At 36.4% G+C, this 21,983-nt stretch overlaps 1 protein-coding gene across 12 annotated transcripts in view; it reads right to left on the bottom strand.

Moving 5' to 3' along the window:
• Positions 1-21,983, bottom strand: part of DNM3 (dynamin 3) — a 570,492-nt gene that overhangs the window by 100,883 nt on the left and 447,626 nt on the right. For all 12 annotated transcript variants that reach the window (XM_073804407.1, XM_073804410.1, XM_073804428.1 and 9 more), the window contains one exon: positions 52-163. In XM_073804407.1, coding sequence (XP_073660508.1) covers positions 52-163 — 112 coding nt within the window. The remainder of the gene's footprint in view (positions 1-51; positions 164-21,983) is intronic.

Below are 21,983 nucleotides of genomic sequence, written 5' to 3' on the forward strand. Positions count from 1 at the left end.
CTTTCTTAAACATGGTTAATAATTTTAAAATAAGAGATATATCCAACTTACTAAAGATTTATCTGGATAAACCCCAGCTCTTAGTAGAGATGCCTTCCAGCTGTCTACATCCTCCTGTGAATCACATGCCAGCTCGAGAAAGCGATAGTCTTTGTATACATTCCTGGAGTCAAAAAAAAATCATGCTTTTAGTTTTGAACCAAATTCAAAATGATTTCATATCCCTGCAGATGATGATACAAATGACAGTCCAAATGAAGGGTTCTCTGACAGTCACTGAAGAAAAACAAAAACAATCTATTGCATTTCAAATAATTAGCAAATTCCTATATGTATGTATTATACAATTAAAAAACCCTCCCATTAAAGAATTTAGAGTTATCTGTACTGCTAAGCAATAAGAAGGGAAGGAAATAACAAAGATTCTCAGTATGACACACTGAGTGCCAACTGACAGGGAGTTGTTCTGAGGGGAATGGATTTGCTATTGTCTAGTAATCAGATCAATTTTTGAAACTAATTTACAAATCTAAATGGCTCATAAAACTTTAAAATTATGGCAATAATCTCAAAAAACTAAAATATTATGCTGGATTCAAATCACAAATGCTCATCAATATTTGAAAAGGAAAGAACATTAATATTTAACAGAGTAAAGTGCCTATGAAGTGCATATTGACAACTGGACAATACTATAATTTTATATTTCCTTTCCTAATAATAAAATAATACACAAGATGTAATAATGCCCATTTAGAATAATTTAGAAACTAGATAAAAGTATAAAAATGGATACAATCAACCATTTTCTACTATTTACAGATAAACCTATTTCTTTATATTCCTTTGTTCTATGCATTTTTTCACAGTTGAGTTTCTCTCTCTTTCTCACTCTGTCTCTCTCTATTTTGTGTCCTTTTCACTTACTATTGTATCATGGTCATATACTTACGCTATTACATCTTCATAAACATCAAATTATAATGTTATAATATTCATTAATATAAATGTATGATAATTTACTTGACCTCCTAATATTAGATAAGTAATTTACTTTATTTGCAATCATAAATAAAGCTCAAATAAATATTTTTATCCATAAGTCTTTGTCTTTCTACTTTAATTTACTACTATTATTTTCTGAGGATAGATTCTTACAGATAGAGTGACAGAATCAAAGTTATAATCATTTTTGAAGACAATGATACACGTTCCAATCATCTTTCCAGAAAAGATAATCCAATTTAGACAGATACTAGCAGTGTACAAGATTAACAATCTTTTTCTCTTCTTTATCTCTTCCAAGGTATTCTCATTCATGGCTGAGAGTTTCAATTTACACCTAACTCAGATGGCTTACATATTTACATCCCCTGTCCAGACCTGCCCGATTCATACTGCTTATTGACTTCTCCACTTGAGTATCTCAAAGGCACTGTGACATGGATGACTGAATTGGTGATTTCCAACTTGATGTTCCCATTTCATGCAGCATCAGTGTAATGCAGATACTTTGGAGGTATCTTAGACATGCCAGCTTACATTTTACCACTTACATTTTACCTCCTTACATTTTACCACTTAAAAGTGTACTTCCTGTATATTGACCATCATGTTATTATCATCTCTCTTTTGGGTTATTACAACATCTCTTTAGTCTTGCAGCATCACACAACCACTTTAAATTTGCTCTCTAATCCTTATTATCTTCTGAAAATGTGAATCAGATATTCACATAAATATACCTGGTTATACCAGTTAAAACCCCTGGTATAAAACACTGCAATACTACATGCTTTTAGGAAAAGACCACACTCACTATGATGGCCTACAAAGTCCTGCACAGTCTGGCCCAACATTACCTTACTCTCTAGCTTCTTTTCATACTCTGTTCTCCCTTGATTTTTTTTTTTTTTTTTTTTTTTGCGGTACGCGGGCCTCTCACTGCTGTGGCCTCTCTCGTTGCGGAGCACAGGCTCCGGACGCGCAGGCTCAGCGGCCATGGGTCACGGCCCAGCGGCTCCGCGGCATGTGGGATCTTCCTAGACCGGGGCACGAACCCACGTCCTCTGCATCGGCAGACGGACTCTCAACCACTGCGCCACCAAGGAAGCCCTCCCTTGATTTTTAAGCCACACTGGCCTTTTACTTCTTCATATATGCCATGCTTACTCCCGAAGTCTTTGAATATACTGCTCTCTCTGTCTGCAGCTATCTGTCCTTCCCTCATTGCACAGTTAACTCCTGTGCCTTCCCACACTCACGGGACCAGTCCACTTAAAGTACCCAGCAGTTGCACGTGTGCCACAATGAACAAAGGAAAATAAAAGGACACCCAAAGAGGTCTAACAGCCAGAGAGACAAAGAATAAAGAAGGCAATCAGAACAGTCTATCAACAAAAGAGAAAGGTTGGGGGTAGCAAAAGAATAATAAGTATTTGAAGAGGTACAAAAGGGCATTAAAAAAGACTTATAGAACTAAGAAAAATAAGATTTTTAAGTTAATATATTGAGTAGATAAGTTGAAGGAAAGGATGATCAATCTTGAGATTAGAATTAGTAGATGTTAAGATCCAGTAGGAGAATTAGAAAAATATAAAGAGAGAAGTGTGGAGGAAAGACCCAGAACATCTAACCTGTAAATAATAGGAGTTCCAGAAAATGGAACTGGGAGGAAGATGGGAGGAGAAAAATAATTATGAAAAAAACCTATTGTTTTAAAAAGAAACGTGGGCTTCCCTGGTGGCGCAGTGGTTGACAAAGTCTGCCTACCGATGCAGGGGACACGGACGGGTTCGTGCCCCGGTCCGGGAAGATCCCACATGCCGCGGAGCCGCTGGGCCCATGAGCCATGGCCGCTGAGCCTGCATGTCCGGAGCCTGTGCTCCGCAATGGGAGAGGACACAACAGTGAGAGGCCCGCGTACCGCAAAAAAAGAAAAGAAAAAAAAGAAACGTATCCTGATTTTTAGAAAGATCCAAATCTTTACATTAAAGTGCTGTTTCAGATAGAATTGATGAGAAAAATTACCACATACACACCTGCTAGTATAAATCTTGAGCTCTGAGATAAAGAAAAGTCGTCTGTAAAGAAAGAGAAAGTTGCTTACAAAGGAAAAAGAATTAGACTGGCACTGGACTGAACATTCAAAAGGTAGAAGGCAATGAAATAGTATTCATGAATTCTTAAGAGGACTTCAGACTCAGAGTCCCACATCCAGCCAGGTTATCACCATATACCCAATCTGAGGGAGATGCTAAGGCAGTATTAGGATTACAACAACACTGAATGTACCTGCAGAGAGTGTTCAAGGGTGAAGAAAAACTAAGAGAAGAGAAAACAGTGGTAAGCAACAAAATTTGCCGTATCCATAGAGTCAAATCAAAATAAATAATGATAGATCATCTAAGAATTGCAATATAAGGACTAAATAAGAAGTCTTAAAGAAGAAGAGACACATTGCAACAGAAATTCAAATAGTCTAAAACTCAGGGGAGGGTGGAAGGAAAAAAAGATGCTCACAAGTTCTCCTCTGATGGGTATAGGAGTGAAGAGTAGGGAAGCAAAGGGATCCCAGAGTTCTCATATTGTTGGAAGAAGTGGGCAAGGAGAGAAGTAGGAGAAGAAAGTGTCTTGGGAGAGAAATATTTGATAATTTGCCTCATGGAATAATAGGGTTATATACTGGTGAGTGTAAATATTAATAAAATAAAAAGTACAGAACTCCCAAATTAAAAAAGAAAAAATAAAGAAAATTAATAGCCTCTTGATCAAATCAACAAAAAATTAAGAAAAGAAACAACAAAATAGGAAATTTTAACGATAGGAATAAAATCAAGTATATTAATTATTAAATTAATAAAAGTGAACTGAATTCTCTCAGTTAAACAGTTAATTTAGGTTAAAAAAATAAAACCCAATTATATGTTATTTGCAAAACTAAAGGAACAGGTAAAGATATATCAGACAAACACAAAACAAAGAAATAAAAATTCATGAATGGCAATATTAATATAGGCAAGATAGAATTTAAAGGTACTGAACAGGATAAACAATTTAAAAGCACTAAATAGAACAAATAGAAATATTATATAATGATATAAAGTACAATTTATGAAGACTGGAAAATACTTATAAACCTGTTTGCACCAAATAATATAATAGACAAATAAATGAAGCAAATGTTACTTAAAAATGTAGGATAAACTTGACATAACTATTGCATATAATTAATTAAAATATAAATATGGAAAGTTTTAATATGGCATTTTTCAAATTAGATATAGTGGACAAAAAATAAGTAAGCACATAAAAAAATAAATAGTACAACAGATGAAGTAAATTTAATAGGTTCCTTTATCGCTTAAATAGAAGATAAAGATGTTTTCACGATCAACAAACCATTTACAAAAATCTGTCATATACTTGGATCTGCACACACACATAATATGAGTTTTAAGAAATTAAAAAAAGAGAGATTTTATGAATCCCATTCTTTGGTCACAAAACAAAAAAAAAAGAAAAAATGAATTTCTAAGAAAAAGACTCAAAAAGAAAATAAAAAGCAAGCACACTCCTCGATAATTCTTGTATTACAGAAGAAACCAGAACAAAATTGTAAATTATTTAGAAAGCAATAAAAAATATATAAACACATCATATCCAACCAGTGGAGCACAGCAAAGGCTATAGGAAAACTTATGGCTTTAAATATGTTCATCATTTAGAGAAAAAATTTTAAAAGTTAATATTCATCTATAGAAAGTGTTAAATTAGGATAAAAAAAAAATAAGCCAAGAAAGGAAATTAACATAGATTAAACCAAAACTAATGAAATAGGAAATATTAAGATAGCATAAAGGATAAAGACATCCATGAGTATTTTCCCTTTAGTAATAGATAATAAATTTACAATCCTAATTAGGGGAGAAAACAAAAGTATACAAGATCACAAATGAGAAAGGATAGAATACATACCCACAAATATATAGGAGATTGAGAAAATTACAATCAAATACTTTATGCAATCTTATGCCAAAACTAAGAACCTAGAGGTAATTAATAATATCCTTAAAAAATATCAACAAAATTAACTCAGAAAGAGTTGGAAAACCCAAGTTGCTTTTACAAAACACTGCTAGTATTAAGATACTTGCTTAAAAGACTAACAATGACTGCAAGACAAATATACAAAAATCATGGCGGGACCTTGAAGATGGCGGAGGAGTAAGCCATGGAGATCACCTTCCTCCCCACAAATACATCAGAAATACATCTACATGTGGAACAACTCCTACAGAACACCTACTGAATGTTGGCAGAAGACCTCAGACCTCCCAAAAGGCAAGAAACTCCCCACGTACCTGGGTAGGGCAAAAGAAAAAAGAAACAACAGAGACAAAAGAATAGGGACAGGACCTGCACCACAGGGAGGGAGCCATGAAGGAGTAAAGGTTTCCACACACTAGGAGGACCCTTCGCGGGTGGAGACTGCGGGTGGCGGAGCAGGAAGCTTCGGCCGGGAGCCACGGAGGAGAGTGCAGCAACAGGAGTGCGGGGGGCAAAGCGGAGAGATTCCAGCACAGAGGAGCGGTGCCGACCAGCACTCACCAGACCGAGAGGCTTGTCTGCTCACCGGCCGGGACGGGCCGGGGGCTGGGAGCTGAGGCTTGAAGGGCTTCAGAGGTCAGAATGGCCATCATCAAAAAAATCTACTAACAATAAATGCTGGAGAGGGTCTGGAGAAAAGGGAACTCTTTTGCACTGTTGGTGGGAATGTAAATTGATACAGCCACTATGGAGAACAGTATAGAGGTTCCTTAAAAAACTAAAAATAGAACTACCATATGATCCAGCAATCCCACCACTGGGCACATACCCTGAGAAAACCATAATTCAAAGAGTCGTGTACCACAATGTTCATTGCAGCTCTATTTACAATAGCCAGGACATGGAAGCAACCTAAGTGTCCTTCAACAGATGAATGGATAAAGAAGATGTGGCACATATATACAATGGAATATTAGCCATAAAAAGAAACGAAATTGAGTTATTTTTAGTGAGGTGGATGGACCTAGAGACTGTCATACAGAGTGAAGTAAGTCAGAAAGAGTAAAAGAAATACCGTATGCTAACATATATATATGGAATCTAAAAAAAAAAATGGTTCTGAAGAACGTAGGGGCAGGACAGGAATAAAGACACAGATGTAGAGAATGGACTTGAGGACACAGGGAGGGGGGAGTGTAAGCTGGGCAGAAGTGAGAGAGTGGCATGGACATATATACACTACCAAATGTGAAATAGATAGCTAGTGGGAAGCAGCCACATAGCACAGGGAGACCAGCTCTGTGCTTTGTGACCACCTAGAAGGGTGGGATAGGGAGGGTGGGAGGCAGATGCAAGACGGAGAAGATATGGGGATGTATGTATATGTACAGCTGATTCACTTTGTTATACAGCAGAAACTAACACACCATTGTAAAGCAATTATACTCCAATAAAGATGTTAAAAAAATACAAATCAATGACTTTCCTCAATACTCCCAATAACTTTGAAATGGAAGAAATACTCCATTCACGCTAGGAGAAAGGCTATAAAACACATAAAAATAAATTATTTTAAATTAAGAAAATTATAAGATCTTCATAAATGGGAAGGCATATTTGGATGTGTTAATTTGATTACACTATACTGCTAGGTCTTACTAAGTGAGTAGCACTAGTAGGTATTCAATAAATACTTATTGAATAATGAGTACCATCACACCCTTAAAAATAATGACAATCGGGCTTCCCTGGTGGCGCAGTGGTTGAGAATCCGCCTACCAATGCAGGGAACACGGGTTCGTGCCCCGGTCTGGGAAGATCCCACGTGCCACGGAGCGGCTAGGCCCGTGAGCCATGGCCGCTGAACCTGCGAGTCCGGAGCCTGTACTCCGCAACGGGAGAGGCCACAGCAGTGAGAGGCCCGCGTACCGCCAAAAAAAATAAATAAATAAAAATAATGACTATCATCTTTAAAACACCTTTGCAAATTTTATAATTTAAATGATTCTCGGGGTTTCTCTGGTGGCGCAGTGGTTACGAGTCTGCCTGCCAATGCAGGGGACACAGGTTCGAACCCTGGTCCGGGAAGATCCCACATGCTGAGGAGCAACTAAGCCCATGCGCCACAGCTACTGAGCCCATGTGCTGCAACTACTGAAGCCCACGCACCTAGAGCCCATGCTCCGCAACAAGGGAAGCCATCGCAATGAGAAACCTGCACACTGCAATGACGAGTAGCCCCTGCTCACCACAACTAGAGAAAGCCCGCGCACAGCAACAAAGACCCAATGCAGCCAAAAATTAATAAGTAAAATAAATAAATTAAAAAAATGATTCTCCATCAAAGCTTTAATATTTTTGCAAAGGAGGATGAGCATTTTTATATATTTATGGAAATGATGTTCTTTGTTCTGATTTCATTACATACTTTTTGTATATTATTATAATAATTTCTCATTTTTTATTTGCTTTTGCCTGACATATCTTTGCCTCTTTTACTCTTTTGCTTTTATCCATTTGTTTTAGTTTTTAAAAAGAAATATCTTTTATAAATGCTAACTGTAAAGTAGGCTTTAATTTTCATCCCAATTTGAAAATCACCTCCTACAATTAGGAAAGTTTTAATCATGTTTATTTCTCGCCTTTTTGGTTTCTATATTATTTTAGTGGTTTCAGTTCTACAGGTAAATGACCATCTTAAAGTTTTCCAAATTATTCTTGAATTCATTTTTGTATATAAAATTCCTGTATATAAACTTTAGGAATAAAATAATAAGTTTTGGCTTCTTGGGGGATTTAGAAGCTTTTACTTTTCACATTATCTCATGACATTTGCAAATCTGTCTAGAAATATTAACCTAGAATATTATTTCTGAATTATTGTTTTCACATTTCTTTGAGGCTCCTTTTTTTCTCTTTTTACTTTTGTATTCAATTTTGTTACACTTAAGCAATTATTTAGATGGAACTCTACATGTTTAACTTTAATAAAGATTTATCATCAGGCATTTTCTACCTGGACTTCTCAATTTGTAAATTCTTACTTGGATTCATTTTTTGAGCTGGCTCAAACTAGAGTTAGCTATCTAAATTTCTGGTTGGGGCAGTCTCTACATTTCTCACATTGATTCAGTGAGTAAGTGAAGAAATTTCTTATTTTTTTTTACTGTTTAGCCCAGTTTTTCTTATTCAGGGTAATGCATGCAATGGTCACTCAAAGGATTTCAATCTAGTTCACTCTGTGAGTCTTGCAAATAGTTGACTGACATTTCCACTTCCCAGTGCTTTTGAGACTTTCCATCTCTGTTGTATATGAGTTTTTGGATAAAGCAATGGATGGAGAAGGGCAAAAGAGAAGCTTCTAATTTTTCACCATCTTATAAGAGGTCATCTTATTTAACCTTCATAGCAACCCTGCAAAGTTGGTTATAGAGTTGTTTTACAGTTGAGGAAGCTGAGATTCAGAGAGATTAGGTGACTTTCCCCAAATCACATAGCTAATTAACGGCACAACCTGGGCCTACCACGTTCCTTGGCATATAGCCTCTGTAAAGCAAATATGAGTTGAATGAATGAACAAAGGAATCAATGAATAAATGAACTATGGAATGAACTTGGACTGTGCTTATTTTTAAAACCACCTTTTTCATTTTTGACTGGACCCTTAACTTTCTACAGAAAACCTAAGATTTAAAAAGTTTGAAGAGACAAACCATAATAAGTAGAATGAGTAATTTTAATTAAAGTGGGACATATTTAAAGGAAATACATTTTCCTAGTATGAGAGTTTATTGTTGGAAAATTTGAAAGGTCATATCTTTGCTACAGAGCAGAAAGGGTAATGGATTATCTTGACGGAATCAAACTTCATCAGTTTTTAATTTTCTAATTACCTCTCTACAATAGCTTTTAACTACCATGTAGGTTTCCATCTGAGGCATTTCCACTACACAGTATGAGTTTCTTTAAGATGTAAAGGTATGGGGAAGGCAAAGCTGGACAAATGCCATGGGAGCTCTTGGCCAGCTGGAAAGCACAAAAAGTAGAGGGTACAGACTTTCCACACTCTCTAAGCAGATCTGAAGAATTCAGCTTTGGCCCACTCTTACTGACCTTTCTCCAGAGTATTTTCTTTCAGGGGCTCTTCAAATGGAAAATCTTGATTTTTTTCCCTCAAAGGATAGCCAAATTCTTGAGAGGGAAAATAATTATCTGGTTGAAACATTAGAAGAGGGTCAAAGGCTTCTGGTGGCTTTGGCTGCTTCATTTTTACCCATTTTTGAAGCCTCGTCTTAGGCTGTGTCTAGACATCCAAGGAGAGTTGGATACAGGTCTAAAACACTAAACTGAGCTGATTTACTGGAAGTCTCATAAATTCTGTGGATGCAGCTTCCAGGTTCTCACCACATGCCGTAGCTATATAGATAACCCACAGCAATTTGTACTGACTGCATTTTTTGTTGTTGTTTAGTCTATTTCAGCTGCAATCACACAGATATGGGCTTCTGAATGATTTCACTATGAAATCAAGCTGAACTATATGTTTTGCAGTTTGAAAAAATAAAATTCATCTCAGTATTAAAAATGACCATAAGAAATTTTATCCCATAAGTAAAAGGCTTTTAAGTGTTACACTGTAGAGAACATGACCACATGATGAGCCCATGTTTTGATTATATACATAACTTTCATTCACATCATAAGAATGTCTTTGGGTGTTAAAAATGTGAGGTTTAATTTCTTTGCCTATGACAGTTCTTCAAACATCTGAGACCAGATATTACGTGTCCCACAAGTCTTCTAGTCCCCAAGCCAACACTTTTGCCAACTTTTCCAAATGTTTCTCATATGAAGAGGTTTCTAGATAACACTGCATCCTTCTTGCATTCTTGTGAATTTGCTGTATTTTAAATGGATTTTCTGAAAATGAGATGCCAGCAACTGATCACAAATCTCCAGATGCGATATTATTCATATGTAAGGAAGAAGTCTGGCAGAAATTTTGCCTGCTTTCTGGACAGAAAACTTTTACTAATGTAAATTTAAGTAAAACACAGTAGAATATAGTAAAGACCATAAACACCTATTGAAATCCCGGCTATTATTATCATTTATTATCTTATATGACATTGGAGAAGGCAACCTCTTTGAATTTCAGTTTAGTCAGCTATAAAATGGGGATAATAGCATTATCTATCTCAGGCTTACTATGATAATAAAATAAGGTTATATGCATGAAGAGCTTATTTCACACCATGCCCAGCATCGGCTAAATGTACAAGTAAAATATATAAAGTACAAAAATTATTATTACGCGTTACTTTCACTGCATTTAGGTCCCTTACATTTGATGTCCTATAAAACCAGACCTCTCTTGGACTGAATGCATATAGACTTTTTAAAACATGAGTAAAATTTATACTTAGCATTATTACATTTCATCTGGTTAGTTTTGGCCCATTTACCAGTTTGCTCAGATGTTCTGAATCCAAATTCTGGCACACAATATAGTCACAATTCTTCCTGTTTTGCATTATCTGCATATTTATTACATAACATTCCCATATCATTATCAGAGTCATTGGTAATCATATTATAGACCTAAAACAGAACTCAAAGGATCCCATACCAGAGTCACAGGTTCCATTAACTTGTACCCATTGGCTATCAACAATAAGACTTAAGATTTAATCATAAGTCCATCATAAATGGACTATCAAGTTATGTCTATTTCCCCTCACACATATTTCAAAAGACTATATCAAGGTCTAAGTATATTATATCTACTCCTTCTATTAAAAATTTGGAGTCAGTTTGGTTCAACTTGTTTTTCAAGATTCAGAGAAAGTTCCTATTAATCACTGATATCCTTTCTAAATAATTATAAATATCAATTTCATAATTAATTATAGATGTATATAGCAGGGCATTGATGATAAACTCATCAATCAAATTTCCATTTTGTTTTCCCTTTTGAAAATCTGGACAAGAGCCTCCTTTGTGGACTTTTTTTTTGCTGATCCACTGATCCTACCACATTCCCACTCATCATCACCCTGCTATGTCTTCACTTCTGTGCACACTCAGTTTAGCACTATAACTACTACCTTGCAAACTTTTGAGTCCCTTTCCTGTCTTTTCCTTCACCATTTTATTTACCTAATAAAACTCCAACTGAATTACTTTCTTACTCAGCTCATATATCCAAGTTGCTAAAGAATACAAGAGAAAAACTATGCAACTGTGATGACAATACTCACTTCAAATATCAAATGGGCACCTAACTTTTCCAGACTTCCCTACTATAAGTCTTCAATCAATATACTTTCTCACTGTACTAGAGGATTACTTCATACCTTTTTCCCCCTAAATCTCTAATACACCATCTGCCACTCACACTTGACAGATAATTCTGCTTCATACTACACAGGAAAAACAAATACAATCTGATGAGAATTGTATCTTCTTTCCACCAAATCCACCAGACTACCTGCATTAGCAACCACAAGTTCTGCCTTCCTCTTGTACCATGGAAGACCAAACCCTCAACTTATACACTGGGTCCCATGTCTTCTAATGTCTTCCTGAACTTCCTGCAATTATTTCTTTTCTCTTCCATGTCAACAATTTCTTCCTTTCTACTATTGGATCACTCATATGGCATACTAGCATGCCTCAAAAGCAACCATCTTAAAACACATACACACACAACGCACACACACACACACACATACTTTCACCTTCACCCCCTAAGAACTGCCTCATTTTTGTTTGCTTTTACAGTGAAATTCCTTGAGTTATCTTGAATCATTTTCTCCATTCTCTCTCCTCTCATTCTTTTGTCAATCCACCCCAGTGAGATTTGTGGTCCTGCTACTCTATAGATACTGCTCTTATCAAGTTTATGTGATCTACATTTTGCCACAGAAAATGCTCAATTCCTTGTGACTTGCCTTCACTGCAGCATCTGACATTGTTGACCACTCCCTCTCTTCAATCACTGTCTTCTCAAGACTTTTGCAATATCACACTCTCCTGCTTTCCACACTTCTACCCTACTGACTGCAGCTTCTTAACCTCTTTTGCTGTCTCCTCTTCCTTTGTTAGACTTTTAAATTCGGGAGTGCCCCAAGCTCCTTCCATGGTCTGTGCTTTCTCCAAGGTGATCTCTGTCTGGTGGCCTTAAATACCATTTAAATGCAGATAACTCCAGACCTCTACACTGAACTACAGACTCCCACATCCAAGCCACCATCTTCTCTCATCTGGTTGATTGTTACAGCTTCCTAACACCTCCTTGACACCTCTCTTGATCCGCTCTCCACAAAGAAGCCACAGTGATCATATATTATATCACCACCCTGTTTAAAATCCTCCAGTGACTTCCCACCATGAGCAGGAAAAAAATTCAAACTTCTTGCCATGAATGATCTACCTTTCCAACCTCGTTTTCCATTTATGTTCTTCCAACTGCAACATAAGTTCATTGATGGAATGCTAAATGTTGATCAATGTATTTCTAGCATTTACATTATATGCTGGGTGCTCAATAATATTTGTCGGCTAACTAACTACTCTTTCAGTCTTTTCTCAGCATCCAAAATTCTTCAAAGACTATTGACAATGAATCAATGATACCAAGATGTTACATTATTATAAATTGAGAACCAAACCTGTGATTTCAACAATATGAATTTAATAAGCTAGGACAATGAATTATTCTTATATCTTACAGAGAATATTCCTGATTTCATGTACTTGTAATAATAAGAAGCAGTGCAATAAAACTAGAAATTATGATAAAAGTTAAGCAGAAAAGAACCATAAAACCACTGAAAGTAACCCCCCACCCTCACCAAATTTTGTGTCAAACAGCAACTTAAAGGTGTAATTACACACTATTTGCTAAATAGACAAACTAATACCACACACCAGATTGAAACTCAGGATTCTATTCAGAGGCAAAATCACAGTCACGTACATCTTATTATTTTTAAAAAAAGAAGCAAAAATACATTGTCAGCATTTAACAAATTGGAAAATGATAAAACTTAGCAGAGTAAAATACAGGATATATAAATTGGGAACTAATTATGGAAAACTGAATTATCATTGATAAATTTACGAGTCTGTTCTTTGATGAATCAAATAATGAAACAGCTCTGTAATATATAGTAAATAAAAGATGAGAAAAATAATAAAAATCAGAAATGAGACATGATTTAACAGGGAGAAGATTAAATTATTTTAAGAGATGCTAAGTATATTTTTATGATAGCAAATTTATAAGTATCAATGATGGGTACAATTTCTAGGAAATTATGAAAAAAGAACCATAAAATCCCAACTGACCAATATCCACAGGATAAACTGGAAAACAAAACTTTTCTTCAAATTAGTTCTGATCTCAGAGAGTTTATAGGTCTTTCTTTCCAAATTTTAAGGGAAAGATTCTTTTATGCAGGGCATCTCAGAAACATTAATAGGCCAATACACACAGTAAATCTCCAAGAAAAGAACATGCTAAGCAGAATTCCCCATTTATTTGACCCTAGATTCTTTTTTCCTTGAACTTCTCACAGGGCTAGTGTGTACTTTAAGGACCAAACTTTGGGATATTTCTCTATAAACCAATCTCATCTATGAATAAAGATGTAGAACTCCTAAAAAATATGTTAGGAAATTGAGTGTCATAAAATGTTTAAAAGTATGACCTTGAATAGTCAAAGCAATCTTGAGAAAGAAGAACAAAGCTGGAGGCATCACGCTCCCTGATTTCAGACTATAGTACAAAGCTATAGTAATCAAAAACAGTATAGCATTGACATAAAAACAGTCACATAGATCAACAGAACAGAATAGAGAGCCCAGAAATAAACTCATATATACATAGTCAATTAATTTCCAACAAAGGAGCCAAGAATATACATTGGGGAAAAGACAGTCTCTTCAATAAATGGTGTTGAGGAAACTAGACAGTCACATGCAAAAGAATAAATCTGGACCACTATCTTACACCATACACAAAAACAAATATAAAATGAATTAACGACTTCAATTTAAACCTGAAACCATAAAACTCCTAGAAGAAAACATAAGCAGTGATCTCCTTAACATGGGTCTTGGTGATGATTTTTTAGATTTGACACCAAATACAAAGGCAACAAAACTACATCAAACTAAAAAGATTTTGCACAGCAAAGGAAACCATCAACAAAATTAAAAGGCAAACCATCAACAAAATGAAAGGAGAATATATTTGCAAATCATATGTCTGGTAAAGGGTTAATATTCAAACATAAAAAGAATGCACATAACTCAACAACAACAAAAAATCTGATTTTAAAAATGGGCAGAATAGACATTTTTCCAAAGAAGAAATACAGATGGCCAACAGGTACATGAAAAAGTGCTCAATATCACTAATCATCAGAGAAATGCACATCAAAACCATGAGATATCACCTCACACTTGTTAGAATGGCTATTATCAAAAAGACAAGAAAGAAATGTTGGCAAGGATGTAGAGAAAAGGGAACTCTTGTACACGGTTGGTGGGAATGTAAATTGGAGCACTCACTATGGAAGAGTATGGAGGTTCCTCAAGAAATTAAAAATAGAACTACAGTACAATCTAGCAATTCACTTCTGGGTATTTATCCAAAGAAAAGTAGGACATTAAACTCAAAAGACATGGAAACAACCTACGTGTCCATCAAAGGATGAGTGGTAAAGAAAATGTTATGTGTGTGTGTGTGTGTGTGTGTGTGTATAATGCTAGGTAAAATAAGTCTCACAGAAAAAGACAAATATTGTATGATCTCTCTTATATGTCAAATCTTATAAAACAAAAAACCGAGCTCATAGATACAAAGAACAGATTGTTGGTTGCCAAAAGCAGGGCATGGAGTGGTGGGCAAGAGATACAAACTTCCAGTTAAAAAAGAAATAAATCATGGAGATGTAATGGTGATCAGAGCATGGTGATCATAGTTAATAATACTGCATTGCATATGTGAAAGTTGCTAAGAGAGTAAATCTTAAAAGTTCTCACCACAAGAAAAAAAATTGTAACTATGTGTGGAGACAGATGTTAACTAGACTTGTGGAGACCGTTTCACAATATAAACAGATATCGAATCATGTTGCACACCTGAAACTAATATAAAGTTATATGTCAATTATACCTCAATAATAGAAAAAAAGATCCAGCCACCACTACCATGTAGGGTTTTTCCTAAGAGAAGTTTTTGTGAGGAATACTGTAAAGAGATCACTTGCATTCAGTACCATGTATAAATTGACCACTCACAAATCCCAGATTTCTCCTCCAAGCTACAGTTAAATTCTGGATATTTCCACTTTCAAAATCTTGATTTACTCTCAAATCTTCCCTTCCTCCAAAGCTTCCCCGTATTAGTAAATGGTGTCCCCTTCCAACTAGTTGCTTGTGCTAGATACGTGTCATTCTGTATGTCTCTTTTTCCCGCACTTCAGTTTCAATCAGTCCGTCTGTCAACACAGCCCCCTAATGAATCTCCTTTATTTCATCTCCACTGCCTCCATTCTAGTCCAGGACACCATCATCTTTCACCTGGATTGCTACACAAAACTCCTAACTCCTAGACCTGCTTCTCTCCTACTCTCCATTCTGTAGCCAAACGCAACCCCATCAATGGCTCCCCACTGTATTAGGATAAAGATCACCAATTTTGATATTCAGTCTTTAGTATTTCCTTTCCTTGACCCAGTGAAGAGAAAAGGTGAAGAAATAAAAATTTTAAATGAAAAAAAATTAATTTTTATAAAAAATATTTTAAAATATAAGAGCATTGCAAAACACATTTACTGTAAGTGCAGCTGCAGAATCAGCTGAGTCACCACCACTCCTGACTTTCTCTGGCTGCCAACGGCCATGGTGCCAAGTCCATGTCAGTGTTAATCACTGACACAATAAAAGAGCTGAAAGCATGAATTTTGGTTATAACTGTGGGGTCTTATTTATGAAGAGAAAGGTCATAAAGAAGGCAGATTACAATTTAAGTGGTGGAAATTCTTAAAATATAGCATATTTTATATCTAAATATTCTTCCTCATACCCAAATGCTAAAATAATCTGATGTCACACAATTTAAGAAGGTAATCTAAATAAAAATAGAAAGTTTGGATTCCTTAGTAGAAACTGGAAAGACCTGGTTTCTTGAAAGACCTTCTGTTCCTGGCCCCTTTTCCCCAGACTTCATTGTTTCTCCTGCAAAAGAGGAGGAGGACTGATAGATTTGATTGATGGGTTATAAAAGAGAAATTGAGCAAGCCTGTGTCCATAGGACACATGCATTTCTCTCTCATTCCAAGATGCTCTGGTGAGTTCTGCTTTGTGGGAGAGGTCTGTGGTTGCTCAGCTTTGTCTATGATTATTGGGGGCTGAAGTATTAGCAAGACACTTGGCCACAGATCTAGATCCATTTGTTTCATGACTTATCTGTTTGTTTCCTGTGCTTCCAAAAACAGCAACAACAACAACAAATCTGAACTGGAGAAGGGGAGAAAAGAGTGTGATTTATTGGCCCCCTAAAACTCCAACAGTGAGGGGTAGCGTTGAAGAGAGGTTAATAGTTTTGGTTTCAGATGGGTTAAACGGGAAGTGAAAGTAGGCCTTCTGAGTGAAAATGCCCAGTAGGCAGCTGGAGATGTGGGACTGATGTCTCAAGATAATAAATAATGACCATACTACATGTGGCTGTGATGCTATGTACCATATGAATTTGTTTATTTTATTTTAATACAGCTTAATAGCCTCATTAAGTATTTCCCATAGGAGGACAAGCCAAGCAACCACAGGTCATGTGTCTACTTGGGCATAACCAATAGCAGGCAAATTAGCCAATAATACAATAGCATTTTAAAAAGTTGTTGCAATCCAATATTTATGCAGAATGTGTTGATGATGATGGTGGTGGTTCTATGACCAGGGGTCCCACGGCATGCCTTTTCATCCTTCAGGCCTTTTCATTCAATGCTGCCTATGTCCTCCTACCTTCTTTACCACCTGGCAAACTTCCGCTCATCCTTAGAGCCTCAACTCATATATTCCTTCCTCTGAATCTTCCCCAAGTAGCATTAATTATCCTTTTCTCTATGTTTCCCTAATGACTTACTTATACAGCATTTGAGTTGAACTACATCTTCTGTTTAAGGAATTTATTACTTCTAGAGGTGGTAGAAATATAAACAATGTCAGAGATGATTTACATAAAAATCCTGGGTAAAAGATCCATAAAGGACTAATAAAAACAGTAGAGATTATGAGATACATCTTCAACCTCCAAGTTTCTATTAAGGAAGATTTCCACACCAAGTGTCTCTGTAAAATATAACAGACGGATGGATGAAGTATGTAACTGGTTATGTGACATGTCATTCTGTATAATGGTTCTTGTGGCATTCATTTATTGATTTACTTGTCTAATAAACATTTGTTGAGAAGCTATGTGCCAGTTATTGTGCTAGGCCCTGAGGGACACATGGCGAATAGGACAGACAAGGTCCCTATTCTCATGAAGCTTATATTCTGGCAGTACGTATAAAAATTGATGGTGAATGGAATCCTAAGATACTAACAATAATTTATCTAGACTTCACTGTCAAGGTACCAAGTAAGTCCCGATATCCCAATGACATTTCCCCCTTTTGCCTAAACAACAAAAGAAAAAACAGACATCTGTTTTATTCCAGTAAGTTTCGTCATTTAACAATTACTCAAAAGACTGAAAATAATTCATAACCAGATAAAGGAAATCTTTACAAAGCTCCTAGTGGTTTTTAAAAATTGCTGTTTAAAAATGAACACTACAAAGGAGTTTCTGACCAGACAGCTGTTTGAAAGAATAATGATTTCATGTTTTAAGAGTAACTTTAAAATTGAGATGTCTTTCCCTCCCAGGAAAACTCAGCAGCTGTGAAGATTATTTCACTTCTCTTTCTTTCACATTTTACTGGATTTAATTTTAAAGGGGAAAAAAGGTATAAAAGAGAAAATTGCATACAACACAGAAGAAAACCTATTGCAAAACAAGCAACTGCGCCTTTTTAACCACAAGGAAAACATAAAGGCAACCCCAAATCTCTTTTTAGCTGAGGAAGAAGAAAACACAGCCCTTTCCTGGTGAAGTTCACCTCTTTCCCTGTTAAACTTAGAAAATGACCCCTCTAAATCTCAATAAAATCAAGGTTAAGTTGGTTTTCTATAAGAATGGAAAGGAATAACTAAAACAACTTCAGGAAGTAGCAACGGAGAATCAGTCACAAAGAATATAAGTAATTGCTGCCTTGTATACTTCATTGGTCAAGTCCCGCCAACCACTGTGCCCAGTTTTGGAACCCAACTAAAGCAATGGAGTCCATCCATGAGGGAGGTGGAGAGAGCCTCCAAGGTGATTAAGAGGAGACAGATGAGGTTAAAAGGCTAGGGGAAGATGTTTTCAAGATGAAACTAGCAGGCAAAGCACTCTTTGCAGCACTCTGAAGCCCCTTGCATTTAATTAGCCATTGCCACTGATGGAAAAGCTGAGAGAAAATGTGGCACAGAGATATGAGGAAGAATGTTCCAGTAATTCAAGTGAACCTCTGATAATCAGGTCTCCCTCTGTAGCTAGAAGGATATAAAGTGGCTGATACCTGGGAAGGAAGAAGATCTGGAGTAAACAGGTGCAAGTTGATGCCATGTGGCTGGAGCTGTGTGGGCATAAAAACAGGCCTGACCCAAAGGTGAAACCTGCCTGAGACGCCCCATAAGCTGTCCAGGTACCTGGGCTGGAGGACTGTCCTTTTCTTCTTCCTCCATATGAGGAACACATATGGGTTTCTACTGGCTGTAAAAGTTACCAGACAAGAATGATGAACTGTATCAGCAAATAAGGAATCTGAGACTATCTCCAAGTAGACTTAAGCTTAACATTCCAATGGTCTAACAAAATATGCTTCCTGATAGAAATAAATAAAGTGGCTTTTCAATATGTGGAGTAGGTGAACAGTTTTATCCTACCCATAATATCCTTATCCCATATCAAAACTTTCACCAACCAGTTTTGTTTCTGGCAGTTTCATTCTTTTGAGTCTTGAGATCTTTAGGTTTCTGCACTAATCATTGTGTGATGGGACAGAAAGAGCATAGACTTTGGAATCAGAGAAATTCTAACTCTGGAACTTGTTAATCATATGTTAGTTTTGTGACTTTGGGCAAATTACTCAAGTTCTCAGGGTCTCGATTTCCTTGTTGATAACTGAAGATAGTACTATCTAAGAGGGTTTTAAAGGATTTGAAATAATGTATGAAAAGCATTTAGCATGGTGCCTGGCAGTAGTTATCATTAAAATGCAAATGTTCCTGGAGAAAGCTATTAGCTCACAAGGCAATATCTAAATGATGTAACTAACTGAGAAAGAATGAAGAAGAAGGTAGACAGAATGAGCAGTGAGGATGAGCAATGGACAAGATCAATCACAAATTCCAGCTCCTCCATAGCTCTCTGTCCTGAGCTTGGTAAAAACACTGGGATAAACAGTCATTAAATTTACAATAGCCAGGACATGGAAGCAACCTAAATGTCCATCAACAGAAGAATGGATAAAGAAGATGTGGTTACATATATACAATGGAATATTACTCAGCCATAAAAAGGAACAAAACTGTGCAATTTGCAGAGACATGGATGGACCTAGAGGCTGTCATACAGAGTGAAGTAAGTCAGAAAGAGAAAAACAAATATTGTATAATATCGCTTATATGTGGAATCTAGAAAAATGATACAGGTGAACTTATTTGCAAAGCAGAAATAGAGACACAGATGTAGAGAGCAGAGGTATGGATACGGGGGTGGGGGAAGGAGGGTGGGATGAATTGGGAGATTGAGATTGACATATATACACTACTATGTATAAAATAGATAACTAATGAGAACCTACTGTATAGCACAGGGAACTCTACTCAGTGCTCTGTGGTGACCTAAATGGGAAGGAAATCCAAAAAAGAGGGGATATATGTATACGTATAGCTGATTCACCTTGCTCTCCAGCAAAAACTAACACAACATTGTAAAGCAACTATACTCCAATAAAAATTAATTTAAAAAAACAGTCATGGAAGGAAGTATAATAGATTTTCATCTTGCTAATATATTTTAGACATGGTCTTGCCTAGAGATGAAATATGACATCTCTTGGTCCCTTTCAATCTCGATGTTATATAATTCTAAAATTTCAGAGCAAAGAAATGGGATGAACAAAAGTACATCATATTTTTCAAAGTATCACTGAAGAAGAAACAAGTACAATACTGCCAAACAAAGAAGCTAACATTCAAGAACAGAACTGTAGTAAATTACAGTTAGGTCTGCAAATCAGCTTGACTCATAAAGAAAATACTAAGATCCAGTTTGTTAATACGCTTTGAAAATGAGTAATAATTACTTATATTGAGCACGATAGCTATTTACAAAGTAATTTACAGTGCTAAACAATAGGCATCAATACTTTGGGCTCTAAAATACTTTGTGGAAGCAAAGTTTTTTTTTTTTGTTGTTGTTGTTGTTGTTTTTTGTGCTACACGGGCCTCTCATTGCTGTGGCCTCTTCCGTTGCGGAGCATAGGCTCCGGATGCGCAGGCTCAGCGGCCATGGCTCACGGGCCCAGCCGCTCCGCGGCATGTGGGATCTTCCTAGACTGGGGCACGAACCCGTGTTCCCTGCATCGGCAGGCGGACTCTCAACCACTGCACCAGCAGGGAAGCCCGAAGCAAAGTTTTAAGCTTGCTTACACTGAGGAAAATGGGGATGTTGGCTCACAGGTTACCTAATCTCTATTTGGGGTACCATTTTTCTGGTAACTCTGCTCTTGAGACATTGCCGTTATGATGATTAATTTGTGGACCTTGGAGAAAAGAAACCAATTCCAAGTGGATAGTCCATCTGGAACTCTGTCATTTTACCATCTCTTGGAACATTCCAACAACATCCCAGGCTCCTTTCCGTGTATTTCAACTTTCTTCCTTTCAGCCCACACTGTGGTTCATCAGAAGTATATTCCTCTCCATACTACTGTCAACTCCCTTCTAAAAATCTGGAGTCCCTTGTTCCCTAGCTTCAAAACTTTTTCAGACCAGCTTCAAAACTTCCTATAATTTAATTCTGTTAACACATTGTTCCTCTCCATCATCACATACACAGAAAATCTTAACATATTCAGTTTTCATAACTGCCAGTTATAAATATCTCTTCCTATCAAAGCAAAACTTGCTGTTCTCAGAACACAATTTTCTATCTTTGACCAAGACTTCCCATATTCCAGTCTTTGTATGTAGAATTCTATTTCAATCCGTCCTTTTACCTCATTCACAAAAGTATTTCATGAAAACTTAATTAATAATGCTTGGTTTGAACTATTCCTTTCATATCTCACTGTGTTTGTGCGTGTGTGTGTGCGTGCCTGTGTGTGTGTGTATCCAAAACTTGGATACTATTAATTTCAATAATTTTGGTTTTAGTGTCTCTCTTTACAAACTTTTCATGAATGTTTTATTTCCTTCGATTATTAATCTGGAATCTCTTTTGGATGGCTACCTAAATGTTTAACAAAATAAAGGAATATATGCGAAAATGAATTGTAAAGTAAAAAGTTCTATATAATTATTCAGTACCATTTTTTTATATCCTCACAGAACATGCAGTTACCATTAAATAAATGTTGACTAATGCTTAAAACTGAGGAAAAAACCCAGCAAGCAGCAAGCTCAAGGGTAATAATAAGCAATACCAAAATCTATTCAGTCACTCATCCACTCACTCACTCACTCTTTCACTGCAGAATAACTACTCTATGCCAGGCACTGTTCTGGGCACTGAGGATAAAGCAATGAACAAATGAGATTAAATTCTTGCT

The sequence above is a fragment of the Tursiops truncatus genome, chromosome 1, assembly GCF_011762595.2.
Source record: "Tursiops truncatus isolate mTurTru1 chromosome 1, mTurTru1.mat.Y, whole genome shotgun sequence".
In the NCBI taxonomy this organism is placed as follows: Eukaryota; Metazoa; Chordata; class Mammalia; order Artiodactyla; family Delphinidae; genus Tursiops; species Tursiops truncatus.